This window comes from Lactuca serriola, chromosome 1 (assembly GCF_051521515.1).
Source record: "Lactuca serriola cultivar US96UC23 chromosome 1, Lser_US96UC23_V15, whole genome shotgun sequence".
NCBI lineage: Eukaryota > Viridiplantae > Streptophyta > Magnoliopsida > Asterales > Asteraceae > Lactuca > Lactuca serriola.
This window is the reverse complement of record NC_136408.1, coordinates 148,533,189-148,553,171: the sequence shown is the minus strand read 5'-3', so window position 1 is coordinate 148,553,171 and position 19,983 is coordinate 148,533,189. Positions and strand designations below refer to the sequence as shown.

General features: G+C 33.9%; 1 protein-coding gene and 1 pseudogene across 2 annotated transcripts; both read left to right on the top strand.

Moving 5' to 3' along the window:
- The first annotated feature begins 4,372 nt into the window (after window positions 1–4,372).
- Window positions 4,373–9,485, top strand: LOC145062780 (putative disease resistance RPP13-like protein 1; annotated as a pseudogene). Its single transcript, XR_013687725.1, has 3 exons — window positions 4,373–8,122; window positions 8,999–9,075; window positions 9,171–9,485. The product of XR_013687725.1 is annotated as a putative disease resistance RPP13-like protein 1 (transcript).
- A 7,241-nt stretch (window positions 9,486–16,726) lies between these two features.
- Window positions 16,727–17,104, top strand: LOC145062770 (putative disease resistance RPP13-like protein 1). Its single transcript, XM_079010367.1, has one exon. The coding sequence runs from the start codon at window positions 16,727–16,729 to the stop codon at window positions 17,102–17,104; it is 378 nt and encodes a 125-aa protein (XP_078866493.1).
- Window positions 17,105–19,983: the final 2,879 nt, after the last annotated feature.

Below are 19,983 nucleotides of genomic sequence, written 5' to 3'. Positions count from 1 at the left end.
AATGTAACTATTGGTAAACTTATAAATAATCAAGTTTCTCAAAAATGGAACACTCAAATTACTTTAGTCAAGGATAATTTTAAAATCAACTTAACTGCTTTAATTGATAGTGGTGCTGATATGAATTGTATTCAAGAAGGAATTTTTCCTACACAATTTTATGAAAAAACTACATCTAGACTTACTGGTGCCGGAGGTACAAAATTAATTGTAAATTATAAAGTTTCTGATGTTCATATTTGTAATGACCAAGATTATTGTTATAAAACTCACCTAATTTTAGTAAAAGATCTCTCTTCTCCTTTAATTCTAGGAACGCCTTTCATTATAAAACTATATCCTTTTATGGTTCATGATGATGGTATAAGAACCAATGTCTTTGGAAAGGAAATTATATTTAAGTTTTGTGAACCTCCTCTATATTCAACGATTAATGTCCTTAATTATAAAACGCAACAAGCCAAATATCTTATTAATGAAATAAATAATGTTCGAATAACTAATCAATTAAATGATAATAATATTCAAAATAAAATAACAGGTTTAAAATTAAAATTTGAAAAAAATGTTTGTTCTAATATTCCTAATGCCTTTTGGAATAGAAAGCAACATATTGTAAAACTACCATATATAAAAATTTTTAATGAAAAGGATATTCCTTCAAAATCTAGAGCCATTCACATGAATAATGAATTAGAAAGTCATTGTAAAAATGAAATTCAGGATTTAATAAATAAAAAACTCATAAGACCTTCTAAATCACCATGGTCTTGTTCAGCATTTTATGTCATGAATGCCGCAGAATTAGAAAGAGGATCACCAAGATTAGTTATCAATTATAAACCTTTAAACAAAGTTTTAGAATGGATTCGTTATCTTATTCCTAATAAACGAAATTTGCTAAAAAAGCTTTATGATTCAAAAATATTTTCAAAGTTTGATATGAAATCAGGATTTTGGCAAATACAACTTCATGAAGAAGATAAATACAAAACTGGTTTTAATGTTCCCTTTGGGCATTTTGAATGGAATGTAATGCCTTTTGGATTAAAAAATGCTCCTTCTGAATTCCAAAATATTATGAATGATATCATAACTCCTATAAGTAGTTTTGCTATTGCTTATATTGACGATGTCCTAATTTTTTCAAAATCAATTGATCAACATTTTAAACATTTAAATCAATTTCATGACTTGATTTATCAAAATGGTTTAGCTGTCTCTGCAGCAAAAATGCATTTATTTAAAAATGAGATTCGTTTTTTAGGACATGATATTGTCAAAAACACTATTAGACCTATTACAAGGAGCTTGCAATTTTCTACTAAATTTCCTGATGAAATTAAAGATAAAAAGCAACTTCAAAGATTTTTAGGATGCTTAAATTATATCCATGATTTTTTCAAAGATTTAGGGATCATATGTAAACCACTTTATAATCGATTAAAAGACAATCCTGAACCATGGACTCAAAAACATACAGATATAATTAAATATATAAAACAAAAGGTCCCTACTTTGCCATGTTTAAATTTACCTCATCCCGATGCCAAAATCATAGTTGAAACCGATGCTAGTGATATTGGATTCGGAGGAATTTTAAAACAAAAAGTTGTTAACTCAACTGAAGAGCAATTGGTTCGATATTATTCTGGTGCATGGAATGATACACAGAAAAACTATTCAACTGTCAAAAAAGAAATTTTAAGCATTGTTTTATGTATTAAGAAATTTGAAGATGATTTATTTATGAAAAGTTTTTTATTAAGAATAGATTGTCAATCTGCAAAAACTATTTTGGAAAAAGATGTAAAAAATATTATTTCCAAGCAAATTTTTGCTCGTCGGCAAGCCCTCTTAGGTAACTTTGATTTCGAAATAGAATTTATAAAAGGAGAAAATAATTCGCTTCCTGACTTTCTTTCTCGAGAATTTTTGCAGGGAAAATGAGTTCGTCGTCCTCTTCCAAACATGATGACAAGAAGCCAATCTCTCAAAATCTTGTTCCAGTCTCTCAAAAGCTAGTTCCATTTCAAAATCAAAATCGTTTTTCTCCTTTAACTCCTACTTCTAAGAATTCACAACTTTATTCTAATATCCTTCAGTCAAAGCTTGTTACTCCAAAAGTTACTTCAAACGACACAATAAGCCCTTTTGCAAAACCTATAACTCCTCAAACTCAAAAATCTGTTACTCCTAGCCCTTCTACAAAAACTCCTTATGTTCTTAATCCAAATTTCCTAAGAGTTCAAATTCTTGAAGATTTTCAAATCCATAAGTTACACCAAGGTTTTCATGTTCTCACAAATCATCTCTTTGGACAAGGGAAAACCTTTTATGTTGATTCGTATAAAACCCGAGAATATTATCAAGCTATTCTGCAAGAATCTGGTTCAGTCAATTTTGTTCATCGTTCTAATTCTAAAGAGGGAAACATTGATTTTAGCAAAGCTCATATTATCAAAATCATTTCTCCAGAAAGTTGGGTTCCAAACCTTCACTCTAAAAAACCTCTTATAAGTTATCTTGCTTATCCCAGATTTTCTTACTATGATTATCAAGACGCCTGGACTAAGGCATTCTTTATTCGGAATTTTTCATATTCATGGTTTATCTTCTTTGATTTGAACTTCAATTGTGAATACCCAAGATGGTTTGTCAATTGGTACAAATATATGGGTATTCTTCCAAATTGTTTGCCAAAAGAAATTTACGCTGGATATCTCAAATTTAAAGAATTGTTTATTCAACAAATTCCAGAATTTGAATACATGTTACAATTCACCATGATATTTAAAGTTCCATGGATAATGTCTTGGACTTTTCATTATCAAGAAGCAAAGGATTCCTCTCCTCCTTGGCTTAATCGTCAATTTCGCTCAAAATGGTGGGATAAAATGAAGATTTCTCAAGCCAGTGAACAAGCAGTAATTAAACATTATCAAGAAATATATACTCAAAAACCAGAAGTTGAAGCCACTTTTATCAACAGTCTTCCCAAAAGTGATGTGGATTTAATTGCAAGAATTAAAGATGTTGCTACCTCTTCCCCTGAAGAACTTCAAAAATTACTTCAAGAAATTCGCCAAACTCCATCAGTTTCTGACGATTCTCCAAAATCTATAAAGAATGATTTATTTGAAGACGCTCAAGACCCTTTTGATGACCCTTATGAAGAATAAGAAATCATTATCCATAAATTTGATGTAATACTTTAAATGTAGGATTTTTCGTTTCTTCTATTATCAAAATTTTGTTTTTCAAATACGTATGCATGTATACTATGATGGTATTCATGTATTTATGTATAAACAATTTTTATCAAAATTATTATCAAATCTATAATCAATGATGATATGAAGACAAAAAACTTTAGAAGATGCTTTATAATGGCTTGCTTTATCAAAAGAAGATGGTCATTGATTACAAACGACAATTGTTTCAAAAGATGAATGACATCCACTTTCAAGGATAACCACTTACAAGTAATTATTTCTATTGATTGGCCATGGGTTCTTACGGTGAAAAATATCACTACATGATTTCAAGACTTTGAAGACTCCAAGATGATTATAAATAGAGACTATCCTTTAGTTGAAGATAGAGGGAAAAAATTCATTCTCTAAAAAATGTTCATCTCATGTCTAAAAAATCTCCAAGAGTCTCTCTTTCTACTAGTAGATGTTCAAAGTCTTTAGATTTTCAAATAATTCTTTCTCCAGAAGTATGTACTGATTGTAATTCAAGCCTAATTCAAGAAGGTATTATCTAAAATATTTTATCGTTGTGTTGTTTTTATTTTTCTATGATAATTTCATTTCGAGTTATTCTAATTATTAATTCTACAAGATTTGAAATTTTTGTTAAAATAGTACTCGTTTTTAATAATCAAATTCATGCTTAAATCATTTAATTATGTCTAACAAAATCTTGATGAATTGTATTCCTAATAGAAATATTCTTTTAAAAATACAGCAAATCCAAGAATCTATAAATAACTCTGAGCAAAATCTTAAAGATTCTTATAAAACTACTAATCAAGGTACAAATTTAAACAATAATCATATTCATGATGTTAGACGGTTCATAAGAGCAAGTATAAAAATTCGAAACAAACAGATACGTTATCTAAAAACAAAACTATTTGTTTTCTAAATGACCAATGACCAAATTATCTCTAATTCATAATCTTATATATATATATATATATATATATATATATATATATATATATATATATATATATATATATATATATATATATATATATATATATATATATATATATATATATATATATATATACCCTCTACTAAAACTCTATATTATCTGCAAATTCTCATCCCTTCAAAATCAAAACCCTCAATAAAAAACGAATCCTTCCTTTCTTCAAATTCCAATGGCTGAAATCGTTGTTAGCGCCGTCATCACTGTGCTGTGCGAGAAGCTAATCTCTGGTGACTTGATGAAGCTGGCTCGATCCGAAGGTATCGATTCTCAGCTGAGAAAATGGAAGAAATTTTCAATTGTGGGTGAACGATCTCCAGGACTTGGCTTACGACATAGACGATGTACTCGATGATTTGGCCACCGAAGCTCTGCGACGCAAGTTGAATCAAGAAGCTCAAGCCAGCTCCAGTAGTAGTAAGGTATTGAAGCTCGTCCCAAATTGCTGTACTAATTTCACTCCTCACAACTTCATGTATGGTCGGAAGATGAGTTCAAAGCTATATGAGATCACTGCCAAATTGCGTGATCTTGTTGACCATAAAAATGATTTGGGTTTGAATGTAAATGTTGAAAGGTCAAATATAAGAGAGAGACAGTTGGAGCAAACTTCACTGGTTGATGAGTCCAAAATCATGGGTCGGGAAGGGGATAAAGAGGCCTTGATGGGGAAATTGTTGGGAAATGAAGGATGTGACCAGAATGTGAGCATAGTGTCGATAGTTGGAATGGGTGGGATAGGCAAAACCACTCTTGCCAAACTCTTATACAACGAGGAGAAAGTGAAGGATCACTTTGAACTGATGGCATGGGTTTGTGTTTCTGAAGAGTTTGATGTATTTAACATTAGCAAGGCAATCTTCCAAGCAGTAACCGGTAAAAACGAAGACTTTGCTAATCTCAATCTGCTTCATGTGGCCCTCAAAGAAAAACTTTCAAAGAAGAGGTTCCTACTTGTTCTAGATGATGTCTGGAATGAAGACCACGTTAAGTGGGAACTCCTCCAAGGCCCTCTTCTTGTAGGGGCACCTGGAAGTAAGGTTATTGTTACAACAAGGAATAACAAGGTCACATCAGTGATGTACTCAGAAGAAGCTTACCCTCTGGGGGTTTTGTCAAATGAAGATGCACTGTCATTATTTGCACAACATGCGGTAGGTGAAAAAAACTTTGACAAACATCCAACACTTAAGTTGCTTGGTGAAGGTATTGTCAAAAAATGTGGTAGACTGCCTTTGGCTTTGAAAACACTTGGGAGAGTCTTGATGGGAAATAAAAATGGTGATGAATGGGAGGAGTTGTTGAAGAGTGAGATATGGGATATAGAGGATGGAAGTGATATTCTTCCGGCTCTAAGATTAAGCTACTATCACCTCCCTCCACATCTGAAGCAGTTGTTTGCATACTGCTCCTTAATTCCCAAAGACTATGTGTTTGACAAGAATAAGTTAGTCCTATTGTGGATGGCAGAAGGATTTTTGTCCCAATCAAAAGGAAACAAGTCATTGGAGCGTTTAGGTCATGAGTATTTTGAAGAGCTAATGTCAAGGTCCTTTTTTCAACATTCAACGAATGACGAGTTAGGATATACAATGCATGACCTGATAAATGATTTGGCCACAAGTGTTGCAGGAGAGTTTTCCTTTAGATTGGATGGTGAGGTTGATGTATCTGCCATGAATGAAACTTTTGATAAGTTTCTTCACTTCTCACTCATAGGTTCAGGATCTGGATCATTTAGAAAGCTCAAGGAATTACAAAGAGCTAAACGTTTGCGAACTTTCTTACTAATCTCAGTACCTTGGACAATTGGTAGCTTATTGGACAAGATTGTTGACGAATTACTTCCTGGACTACAGTTCCTGAGGGTGCTAAGTGTCGTGGGCTTGACTCCGAGTGATGATTACCTATGGCAAGGTATTCTTTCAATCAGAAAGATCCCACAATCCATTGGTAGTCTCAAGCATCTACGGTACCTTAATTTTTCTTTTACTGAAATCACAAGTTTACCAGAACAAGTGGGTGACCTTTATAATCTACAGAGTTTATTGGTTGAGAGTTGTTACAAGTTATCTAGCTTGCCAAAAAGTTTTGCAAAGTTGATAAACCTTCGACATTTTGGAATAGATAAGACGCCAAAGGTGATCAAGTTGCCCTTGGGAATTGGTGGCTTGACGAGTCTACAAACTCTATCCAAGGTCATGATTGAAGAAGCCAACGGGTTCAAAATATCAGATCTTAAGGAACTATCGGATCTTCATGGTAGGCTTTCCATTATTGGTCTGGACAAAGTGATAAATCCAATCCATGCAAAGGATGCCAATTTACATCAAAAGAAGGGTCTTGAAGTTTTGGAGATGGAATGGAGTGATAATTTGTTTGATGATTCTCGGGATGAGAGAATTGAATATGAAGTACTAGAAGAACTAAGGCCTCCTCCTAAGTTAAAAAACCTCAAGATTTTGTATAACAAGGGAACGAGATTTCCTAGTTGGGTCAGGGATCCCTCGTTTGATCAGTTAACAAAGCTTACGTTACGTGGTTGTAGAAGTACACAGTTACCAACACTTGGATGTATAGGGTCTCTTAAGAAATTGGTTGTTGGAAGCATGAGTGAGGTGAAGAGTGTGGGTTTTGAGTTTCTTGCACCTGTAAGTTCTTTTATTGGCATTGGATTTCCATCGCTTGAAGTTCTGAAATTTAAAGATATGCAAGGTTGGCAGAGATGGTCAATTAATAGTGGCGACGGACATGGAACTCCTAGATTATTTCCTCGTCTTCATGAGATCTCTATAAGCAGTTGTCCAAAACTAGCTGAGGTGTCAATCGGATTGATACCTTCACTTCGGGTTTTATATATTCTAGAATGTTCCGAAGCAGTGTTAAGAAGCATGGTTGGTTTGTCCTCATCACTTGTTGAATTAAAAATGTTAAATGTCAAAGGACTTACTCAACTACATGGAGAAGATGTAATGCATCTTAGGGCACTTGGACATCTTTATATTAAAAATTGTGATGAACTGGGGGAACAAGAATCAGAGGCATGCAAGAGTCTTGTGAGTTTACAGAAGTTGCAAGTATGGAATTGTAAAAACTTGGTTTCATCAGCCGAGAAAGAGGCTAATATTGGGATCAGCATGGAATCACTTAAATCTGTGGAATTTCGTAACTGTGAGACATTGGAGAGTTACAATTGTCCAAATAGTGTTGAGGGGTTGGTGATCTGGGATTGTAATTCAATGACATCATTGACCTTCTCAGCATTGCAGGAGCAGCCATCCGGTATGACTGAATCGATAGTCAGTGATTGTGATAACATACAGTTACAGCCCAAACCCATTCCCATTCCCATTCCAGTCAAAGATTTCCGTTTTCTCTGTGTGTCTCGCCTAACATTTCTTGATATCCGTTATTGCAAGAATCTAAAGTCATTTCCTCATGATCATTTTCAAAATCTCACATCTTTAGAAGAAATGTTGATACATGGATGTCCAAGTATGGACGACTCCTTCCCTTGTGGGGTGTGGCCTCCTAATTTAAGGAAACTATCGATAGGAATGTTAAATAAGCCCATGTCAGAGTGGGGCCCACAGAATTTCCCAACCTCACTAGGTGAACTAGGGTTATATGGCTACGATTCAGGAGTGGTTTCATTTGCAGTGGCGGACGATGTTGGGAATACTACTACTACTACTCCATCATCATCTTTTCTTCTTCCACCATCTCTCGTTTCTCTACAGCTCACGGATTTTAAAGATGTGGAATCATTTTCAGAGGTCATACCACGCCTCCCCTGCCTTAAAAGACTTCATATCATATCATGCCCGAAGATTACAGATCTTAAGACAACATCCGGCCCATCAAATTTGACAATAAAAGTGTGGCGGTAGAAAAGGTATGTATGTCATCTTCTTACCCATCATTGATCTTTTACATAAGTATTAGGAATATCAATTTTGAGACTTGCTTGTTTTGTTGGTTGAGAAGATTATTTTAAATATTTAACCAAAAATCAAAACTTATACTAAAAGAAGAAGAAAAAAAATTGCAAGTGCAGTAGCAATGAATAGTTTTTCATTTGCTTTTCAGAACTTTTACCATTAAGTTGCTATGTTTCCATGTGAGGAAGAACTGAATGAATACTTGTATCTTACTGTTATATAGGTTACATATGTGTTATTTTTTACCTGCATTGGGTTACAAAATCTTTGTGTTTCCTTTTTTATTGTCATATTTTTGTTTTCATTGATATCAGCTTCCAATAACCTTGTCCATTGTTGAAAGAAAAACTAGTAAACATAACAAGACAACACAATTTGCACTCCATCCACAAACTTTGACATTTTAGGTCAAACCCTATTGTCATTAAGATCTTGACTTTGATAAATTTTGTACAAATTTGGCACTGTCTTAATTCCTTTGTAGTATTTCGTATAAGACTTCACATTTTCTTACAAATTTGTATCAATTGTCAGGTTAGTATTAGTCCATTTTACATTAGAATTTTTTCTGTTAATGTAAAAATAAGGTCAAACTTTGTATAGAATGACTAATTGTGTTTTTTTTTTTTGTGATTATCATTTTCTTATTTCTGGTAATTAGTACCATAAGGATGATGCAAGTACTATATATTCTAAACTTTTCTAGAAATAGATTCCCCAACTTCTTTGCTCTTGTTAGTGATTACTGGAAGAGAATGTTAATGAAATAATTAGAACAATATCCAGTTTTACTGATGACTTTTATTTTTGGTCACCCGATTTTTCTACAGGTGAAACATGGAGCAGGGCTATCTACACCACTCTAGAGAGGCGAATCTGGTGAATATGCATGAAGAGATTGCAGAAGGTCATTCGATTGTAAATAGTAAATAGTAAATACGAAATACATTTTCCAAATCTGGGATAAGTGATGGATCTAACCATGTATTGGTTCGTTGACAGTGCTTGGATGCATAGATGACTGTTAGCGGCGCTTCCATCAAAGACTAAGGTGCGGGTTTAAGTGTGGTTCGGTTGGTGGGGTCCCACTACTAGCTAGTAGCATTGGTTTTGGGTCTCGGATACAAAAACTTGACTACCAAGGGTGTTTGGGTTTTCAAAAATGGTTGTAACTTTGAATAATTTTGTTGCCAAAAAAAAAAAAAACAAAAAAAGAAAACTCAATGATCCACAAAACTGAACAAACTATGAGACTTTTTTATAATTTATCCTAAAAATTATAAATTTATAATAAGACTTGTTTACAAATTGGTGAAATGATTTAGTTGATGAAAATAAAACTATAATTAACACTAAGTTTATACAATAAACACGAAGTCTATATAGATTGGGATATTGAGGATGGATGTAGCCAGGTGGCTGGGTCATGAAGACTTCTTCATGGAGTGTACCTTGAAGAAAGGCGTTGTTGACGTCTAGCTGACGTAAGGGCCAATTGTTGGAAAGAGCGATGGAAAGAATGGTGCGAATGGTGATAGGTTTGGTGACAGAGCTGAAGGTATCAAAGTAGTCTCTGCCATATTGTTAGAGAAAACCTTTAGCAACAAGGCGGGCCTTATATTTGGATATGGAACCATCAGGATTTTTTTTAATGCGGAAAACCCATTTGCAGTCAATTGGTGTATGAGAAGATGAAGGAACAAGATCCCATGTGTGGTTTTGAAGGAGGGCATTGAATTCAGAGTCCATGCCACTTCTCCACTTTGGATCTTTAAAAGCTTGATTATGAGTGGTGGTTTTAAAAGTAGAAGGTATGGGGTGGAGAGTAGTATTGTTAATGAGGTTCTCATTGAAATATTTGGGGTTGTGTTTTCTGTTTCATTGTGGATGAGAGGAGATAGGCTCTGCTCTTGGTGATGAGGGTTGAGGTGAGTGTGTAGGTGATGGCGAAGGGGGGAAGGTGGTGGTTGCAGCGATGTGACAGGAGAGGTTAGTGGTGGAGTTGCTTGTGAAGCTTCGTTTGAAAGAGAACGGGTGTTGGTTGATAGAGGGTAATTGGTAGAGGATTGTGTACCGGGTGTTGGATCAATGTTGGATAAAACAGGACAAAATGAGTCTACTGTCGGAGGAGGTGTAGAGGATTCGGTATGATAGGGGTAAAGATGCTCAATGAATTCAACATGGCGAGAGTGGTATAGCTTTTGAGTAGTGGGATCATAGCATTTATATGCTGATGTTGATGGGGAGTAACCAAGAAAAATGCATTTGGCAGATCTAGGGTGGAGTTTGGATGAGGAATAGGGTCGTAACCATGGGTAACAGAGGCAGCCAAAAGGTTTTAGTTTGTGGTAAGAGGGTGATGTGTTGTGCTGTTTTTCGTATGGAGATTGATAGTGTAAGATGGGTGTGGGAAGTCGGTTGATCAGGTAGACAGCGGTTTGGAAGGCATGGCTCCAAAAAGTGAGAGGTAGATTAGCATGATGAAGGAGGGACAGTCTTGTTTCCACTATATGACGGTGGTGCCTTTCGGCTATACCATTTTACTTAGGAGTATGTGGTGGTGTGATGAAATGGGATATGCCATGTTGGTTAAGATAGGAGGCTAATTTAATGAATTCACCCCCGTTGTCTGTGAACAGGGAAACGAGAGGGGTATTATAGTATTTTTCAGCGAGATTTCGGAATTGTGGAAACAGAATGGAAACATTAGACTTTCGTTTCATTGGGTACAGCCAAGTGTATCTTGAATAAAAGTCGACAAATGTCACATAATAAGCATAATTATCATTGGAAAGTTGAACAGGTCCCCACACATCTCGGTAGACAAACTGTAATGGTATAGATGCTTTAAAAGAGTTGGGTATAAAGGCAATTTGTGACTTTTATTGATAGAACATGAAGCACAGTGAAATGACAGGTGAGATTTTATTACAAGATGACTCAAAACGACCTAGAAGAAACTTAAAAATTTTGAGAGACAGATGACCAAGCTTGTGGTGCCAGGAACTTGTGGACTGTTGAGAAGTGATTGTTGAATTTGTTCTAGAAGGCTGTTCGAGAGAACAAATAGTTGCATAGTAGATATCATTGATGTTCACTCCCCACATGAGATTTACGGCCCATGGACCAATCCTTGGGGGTTTACGGCCGTAAACTCCTAGATCCTTAGTTTCTTTGATGTTTAAAGCCTCAACTTCATTTGTGGTTGATTCTAGACATTTACCCAAGCCTTAAGAGGTGTTTAAGGGCAAATTTAACACCTAAAAAGGTGTTCACGGCTCATGAAGAGGGGTTTATGGTCCAAGAGAGTTCTTGGGCCGTAAACTCATGTTTACTCTCCATATGATAAGGTTTTGGTGTTCTTAGCTCATATGTGCAAGTCCACAAGTCATATCTAAGCCCTATGGGGTGATTTAGAAGGGTTTTGGGGCTTCAAAACCCCACTTATGGGTGTTTGCGGTCCAAGAGTGTTCTTGGGCCGTAAACACGAGATTTTGCCACTTTTGGATGTTCTAAACACGAATTTGCATGTTAAATGAGCTAAACAACAAGTTATGATAGATTACTTACGATTATGGAGCTCGAAAGAGGCGTTTTTGGATCAAGATAGGCTTTGTAGAGAGAGGGTGTTAAGAGTGGGAAAGGCTTCAATTATGACCACTCAATCCCTTATATAGGGGTTGAATTTATGGCTCAGTGGAAATCTACCTGATACTGACGTTAAATGGGGCTTTTGGTCGCACCCAATTAAATTGTCGCAATTTGACTTGATTGTAACTAAAACTTTTCAAGGGAATATTGAGGGTGTTTCTAATTTGTTCCAACCCTTATGAAGTCATAATAAAAGTCCCAATTTAATTAACCTAATCCAAAAGGTTAACGGACAATTTAATAAAGTGAGTTTTATTAACGGGAGAAAAGGTTAAAATGACAGGATAAATTTCGGGTTGTCACAGACTTAGCAAAGATGACCAAACATCAAAAGTTTTAAAAATAATTGATCATCTGTAAAAAAAAATTAATACTTAAAGACTAAACTTAAGATATATGGAGAAAACATAAAGACCCAAAATGATGTTTTTTTCATTTTATATTTTATAAACGTTTCCACACTATGAATGGATATTTAGAGATTTATAATTGAGTTTCGTATAATTATATATTTATTTAGAATATAACTTTTATGTGAAATTATAATATAAAGATAAAAGATATTTTTATTATGTATCTTGACAAAACATATTCCACACTGTTCAACTAGGAGAAGCCCATGCTCCTGCATGGGATGAATAAGATTTTGACATTAATTGAGTTTTGAATTGGCAAAATGGATAAAACACAAAAAAATGTGACCAAAGTTAACAGAATTGGAAAATTGGTGGCCAAGTATAAAAGAAAAAAGCAAAAGGGGTAGTTTTGGAAAAAGCTACAAAAGTGTGGCAAAACCCAAAAACTAATAACACCTTAGGCAAAAATATAAATATTATAAAAGTTTGTGGCCAAAGTCAGAAACTTAGAAGTTTACTGTTCCCTCAATCCCATGGGATTTAATATATATCTTGGTGGCCAAGTATTAAAGAAAAAAACAAAAGGGGCAGCTTTGGAAAAAGCTACGAAAGAGTGGCATAACCCAAAAACTAATAAGATCTTAGGCAAAAATATAAATATTATAAAGACAAAATTACAAAAATGGTCCTTATGGTTTACCAAAAGTCACAAAGTCAGCCCCTATTAATTGTTTTTGATGCAAATGGTCATTGGGGTTTGTAAAACTTGCACAGATGACCCTTTTTACTAACTCCGTTACTATTCTGCCGTTAGGGACTGAATTTGTAAGGACATTTTCATCTTTTCAAATATAAAGGGACTGAATTCGTGATATTTGATAAACCACAGGGACCATTTTTATAATTCGTCTAAAAATAATAAAAATGCTAGAAAACAAAATGTACTTTTTAGGTATCGTAGAAAAAACAAAATTACAATTTGTTTTACATAAAACCTTTTTTTAATAAAACAAAATGTACTTTTACATATTGTAGAAAAAATAAATTTTTACAATTAGTTATATGTTTTTTTACGTATTTATTTTACGTAAAATAATTTTTTATGTATTTAAAAATACGTTTTCGTATAATACGTTATTAATAAAACAAAATATATTTTTATGTATCATAGAAAAAATAAATTTTTACAATTAGTTTAGATGATTTTTTACGTATTTATTTTACGTAAAATAATTTTTTTTATGTATTTGAAAAATACGTTTTTGTATAATAAGTTTTTATGTTGTTATAATCTTAAAAGATATTTTTACGTTATGTTAACGTCTTTATGTGGTTTAAAGCAAAACTACAAGTCTTTTTTTACGTAAAAACATTAAGAACGCGATAACATAATGTAAAAATATGTTTTAGGATTAAAGCAAAACGACATATATTTTTTTACGTAAAACAAACTAAAGACGTTAACGTAACGTAAAAATACGATTTTGTATAATATGTTATCACGTTAATGTTTATATGTAAAAAATCCTAAAACATATTTTTACGTTATATTATTACGTTCTTAATGTTTTTATGTAAAAAAAAATACTTGCAGTTTTGCTTTAAACCAATTAAAGATGTTAACATAAGGTAAAGGTATATTTTAATATTATAACAACATAATAACGTCGTATACGAAAACGTTTAGTCCCTATTTTCAAAAATTAACTCGGACCGTCCCTGAGTTTCTTTTTTCTTGCATGCTTGGTCCCTATTGACATGAAATGACTATTTTACCCTTAGTAATTTCTTTTTCATTTTCTTTTATTTATTTATCAGTTTTAAATTTTAAAAATAAAAAAATAAATCAAATATCCCCTTTCGCGTTCCATTTCCCCATCTCTGCAACAAGGTTCTCCATAAATAACCCAGCACCCTCTATCACCGCCTACACCTCCGACACCACCACCTATCACCGTCATCTCCTTCGGCACCACCACCTATCACCATCGTCTCCTCCGACACAACCATCTATCACCTCCAATACCTCCTCCAACTAAAACATAATCTGAAAACTTTACACCTGTCGAAAATCGATGTGAACACAAGTGAAAAAAGAGATCGGTCTTAGCATCATCGATCTCGAAACCCTAGCCAATGGAGATCGATGGCGGCGTACAAGTGAATGAGATCCATGGCTTCATGCATCGGTTTGAAATCCTAAGAGGAGGTGGTGATGGTGTTACTGAAAGCTAGATATGTCACCACATTTCATCTGCACTTCCGGCGACGCCTAAAGCACCACCCTTCATCTGCACTCTGACTAAACCCTTCTTCTCCGCATCACCGTCACTGTGTTTTCCTTCACCCTCACCGACAGAAAAGGAAGAACAAATCTGCTATTTTCGGCCTTCATCTTCGATTGTAAACCCTAGTTCCACCTCCATCTTAGTTCCAAACCCTAGATCTTATGTACGTTCAGCCAAAGTATTACGTGAGGTTTTTGTGTCGAATTTGTTAGGGAGGAGCAAATTTACAAAGGGGTTTTGAGGGACCGATCAGTTGTGGAAGTGTGCGAGTGTGAAGAGTTACAAGGCTGAGGAAGGTAAGTTTCCGGTGGTGCTGCAGTCTCCCTGTGGTGGATCAGGTCGTGGTGGTGTTGATTTTCATTAATGTCGGTGATTAAGTGTTCTTCAAACAATAAACAGAGAGAGGGTTCACCGCAGATGGTGATGGACGCAGAGAGGGTTCATCAGGAAGATTATCCACCGGCAGTGGCTTAAGGATGAATGGTTGTAGGGTTTTTTTTGAAAACTTTAGAGAAGAAAGACAGGAACAGGAAGGTGGGTTGGGTGGGGAGGTGGGGTTGGAGATGAAGTAGGACCATATTTTTTTTCTTTTTATTTTTAATTAATAATAATAACAATAACAATAACATAAAATTAATTAAAAAAGAAATACATAAAGGGCATTATGGTCATTTCAAATATGGCACGGACTAAAATCGCAATAAAATCGCATATTAGGGACGAAGCATGCACATTTAAAACAAACGAGGGACGGTACATGTTAATTTTTGAAAATATGGACTAAACGTGCTTTTCGGCACGATTGATGTAATTTACCCTAAAAAAAATATTTTACGTAAAATAAATACGTAAAAAAACATACAAACTAATTGTAAAAATTTATTTTTCTACAATACATAGAAGTACATTTTGTTTTATTAATAATGGATTATACAAAAATGTGTTTTTTAAATACATAAAAAATTATTTTACGTAAAATAAATACGTAAAAAAAACATACAAACTAATTGTAAAAATTTATTTTCTACGATACATAAAAGTACAATTTGTTTTATTAATAATGGATTATACGAAAATGTATTTTTTAAATACGTATAAGTACATTTTGTTTTCTAAATAATGTATTATACGGAAATGTATTTTTTAAATACATAAAAAAATTACTTTACGTAAAATAAATACATAAAAAAACATATACTAATTGTGAAAATTCATTTTTTCTACAATATGTAAAAGTACATTTTATTTTAATAAAAGAATTTATGTAAAAAAAATTGTAATTTATTTTTTTATTTATCTTTTTTGCAATTTTAGGTAATATAATTTACTTTTCGGAGTAATAAAACAAGTTTGGTTGCAGCTTAGTGGCATAAGCTTTAGGGTGATTAGGGGAGGAGGAGGAGGTCTCAAGTTCCAATCCTCTCTTTGTTTATATTATTTTTTAGACAAATTACAAAAATGCTCCCTGTGGTTTACTAAATGTCACGAGTTCAGTCCATTTATATTTGAAAAGACAAAAATGTCCTTACGAATTCAGTCTCTAACGACTGAATAGCAACGGAGCTAGAAAAAAGGGTCATCCTTGCAAGTTTTGCAAACCACAAGGACCATTTGCATCAAAAAAAAATTAGCAGGGACTGACTTTGTGACTTTTGGCAAACCATAAAGACCATTTTTATAATTTTGTCTATTCTAAAAGTTTGTGGCTAAAGTCAGAAACTTAAAAGTTTACTGTTCCCTCAATCCCACAGGATATATATATATATATATATATATATATATATATATATATATATATATATATATATATATATATATATATATATATATATATATATATATATAAATTTATAAAAAAAAGGTATAAAGTGCTCATTTTATAAGAATGAAAAGGGGCTAACATCAACCTATAAATGTTATTTCCGTAAATTGGTGGTGGACCCCACCTGACTCCATTTTCTTTTTCTTGTTTTCTTTTGAAAAAACAAAGATGTCAAACATGCCAAAGTCTGGACGCTAGTATACTACAGTCGATGCTCTGATTAGTGAGTTCCAGCACTAATTTACACCATACTCACTCTACCATTTTGTTTCTTATCTTAAAATTGAAGGCCTCAACAAAATGAATCTTTCCTTTCTTCAAATTCCAATGGTTGAAATTGTTGTTAGCGCTGTCATCACGTAATGTGTGAGAAACTGGTATTCGGTGACTTGATGAAGCTGGCTCGATCTGAAGGGATCGATTCTAAGCTAAACATTGCCCATGATTCAAGCCGTGGTTGCTGATGGAAGCCAGAAGCACATAACAGATAGAGTTTTTCAATTGTGGGTGAATGATCTCCAAGATTTGGCGTACTACATAGATGATGTACTCGATGATGTGGATACCAAAGCTCTGCGACGCAAGTTGAATAACGATGCTCATGCCAGCACCAACATTGGTAATGTATTGAAGTTCTTCCCAAAATGTTGTACTAATTTCAGTCCTCTCAATGTTTTGTATGGTCAGCAGATGAGTTCTAAGCTACAAGAGATCACCAACAAATTGCATGATCTTGTTGACCAGAAAAATGATTTGGGTTTAACGGTGAATGTTGAAAGGACAAGTATAAAGGCCGCTTGGCCGGTCTTGAAAACTTAAATATTTTCAAAAGCCCAGGACGAAAACGTGAGCATAGTGTCAATAGTTGGTATGGGTGGAATACTAAAACCACTCAACGTAAGTGGGAACTCCTACAAAGCCCTCTTCTTGTTGGGGCACGTGGAAGCAGAGTTATTGTCACAACCTAGGGGTTGCATCCGTTATGGACTCACAAGAAACTTTCCCTCTAGGCGTTTTGTCAAATGAAGACACACTTTCATTATCTGCTCAACAAGCGGTAGGTGAAAAAAACTTTGACAAGCATCCAACACTCAAGTTGCTTGGTGAAAGGTATTGTCAAAAAACGTAGAAGAAATCTTAGTGGTCGAACGATGCACGAAGGGACGTAGTGGTGTTCGAGGTCATACTTTGTGCCATGGTGGACAACACGGACAACATAGTCGTTGATGGTACTTCGGATGGTCTAATAAAAGTTATATTTTTGTTTGGAAAAAACTAATGGCTATTTAATTGCTCCTGATTTATCATTTAATTATACAAACCCAAATTACTCTCAATAAAATTATTATTAATTTATAAATTACAAAAAATTAAAATTATCATGTTCTATGTTATTGATAAAAGAAAAACTTAGCAATCTTGCATAAACCAAAAAGATAAAAACTAGAGTTTTCGATTTTTAAAAGTTAATGGCCACAAAGTTTTATGAGTGTATTAAAAGAAATTAGGGATGTCAAAAAGTCATGTGGGACCTCGAACCCGTCGGACCCTGATCTTTATAGGGGTATTTGTTTAAAAAATTAGGAGCTGAAGCGAGGACAAGATTAAACCTTGTTTTAATTTCGAGGGTGGTGGCAGGGTGGGTGGCCCCGTCTTGAACCCCAACGGAGTCCCCATTAATATATTATTTATAATACTTTTTTTTAAATGTAAAATTATACTATAAATAGTTATTTGTTTATCCAAAAAATAGTTTTTTTACACACACACACACACAAAAAAAAAAAAAAAAAAAAAAAAAAAAAAAAAAAAAAAAAACTTCTTTAGCCCAAAAAAACAGCCCAAACAGGGGTAGGGGCAGGGGAATGGGGGAATTTTGGGGGTGACCCCGTCCTATTTGACCTCGTTGACATCTCTAAGAGAAATTGAGACGGTGAGTTTTAAACTTTTAATATCTTTTCCTTTTATACGACTCGTTAGTTTTAAGGAAATTGGCTTGTAATTAGGCTTAACTAAGTTTATTTCATATTAAAGAACATGTGTTAGAGGGTGTACTCTCTCTCTCAATGGTTGGAGGGTGTACTCACCTTTCACTCCTTATCTTACATGTTCCACTTCAACGTCATTTCATTTTCCTCTCTCCTCACTCACTGACAGAGCTTGAACATATAATTTAGGGGGGGGGGGGAGTAAGAAAATCTAAAATTAACGTTATTACACAAAAAAAAAATCAACATTTAAACACCAAAATACCTAAAGTTACCGTTCTTACATATAAAAAAGAATGAATGGTTTTCATCTTTCCATAATTATAGCTATAAAAAACATCAAAATGTATGAACAATTCATTCACAATCAGCCAAATAACTTAAATTTCTGCAAAAGAAAACATATAACATTTTGTGAAATCCTAATTACTTGATTCTTAAATTCCAACAACAAGAAAATGGAGGAACAATTCATATTAATCAATAATCTTAGCTCATTTAGACAAACAACAAGCAATTGGACGAACAAACAGTAAACAGTCAACATTGAAATCACACACTTAAATGAATTACTTGACTTCCCATGTAAAGTTTTCATTGAATTACTTGACTTCCCATGTACAGTTTTCATTTTTTTCATATTAAAGCATTTTTTGGGTTGTTTGTATCAGGTCAATACATACCAAAAGTCCACAACTAGCAAACTTATGAGTTATGATTCAGCTTAACAAACAAAAAGAAAAGTAACATCCCCTCAATTCCAGAGATGCAAGTTTTGACTTTTTCAATTTTATAATTCTTGTTCATTGTGAACTCAATTTTACCATTAGAAATACTTCAAATTACAGAAATTGAGAATAAATTAATTAGGAAATTTATAATGATATTATACATCCAAGTACTAGTATTTAACTTTTGAAGAAAAGTGGGAATTTAGAAATATATAATTACAATTTAGAAAAGAAAGAAGATAAAAACTGAGGCAAGAAAAGTGAGAAGCATACTTAATTTTATGATTATTCTTTCATGAATAAGATTACAATTTTCTGTTGCCACCCGCGCCATGCTGTGCTACGTATGCTGGTGGAGGCGGGACGCCGGAGGGTCAATGGTGACCTGCGGTGGCGATTGTGGCGCCTGGCGTAAGGCTCTAAGGCATCCAACGATGCGACGACTACCAGCGAGCAATGAAGAATAGATTGTGGTTCGATCATTCGTTCTCGTAATCTCGTTCACGTCTTTCCGATTGGGCAGGAGGGGCCATAGCCCAATTTTCACAATTCTGGCCTTGTATTTAGAAAATTTTAACTTATTGGACTACTTCGAACCCAAAATTCAGGAGAGGGGGGAGACCCCTCCTGGCCCTATTTAAGTTAAATCCGTCCCTGTCCTCACTCTTCAAAACCTCGAAAATAGTCATATTTCATTTCCTTATTTTTTCAAATATATTTTATACAAATATTACTCTTTTTATAGAGAGCTAGAAACCATAAAGTTTTAATATACTTTTTATAATTTTTAAAGATATATTGTTTAACTAAATGTTATTAGAAGTGAAAAAGAAAAAAAAAAAAATATCACATTTTCTAACCATTAGCCAATTAGAGAAGGAGAGAGTGCGGAGAGAGGCTATCTTGTCCGGGAAACCCGTCACCTAAACCGCATCCATGATGTGGTGATCTTTAATATTGTTCTAGTCCAATCAGCAAA

What these genes read in the sequence shown, in the direction of transcription:
- LOC145062770 (XM_079010367.1), top strand. Translation starts at nt 16,727, where the DNA reads ATGATTCAAGCCGTGGTTGCTGATGGAAGCCAGAAGCACATAACAGAT.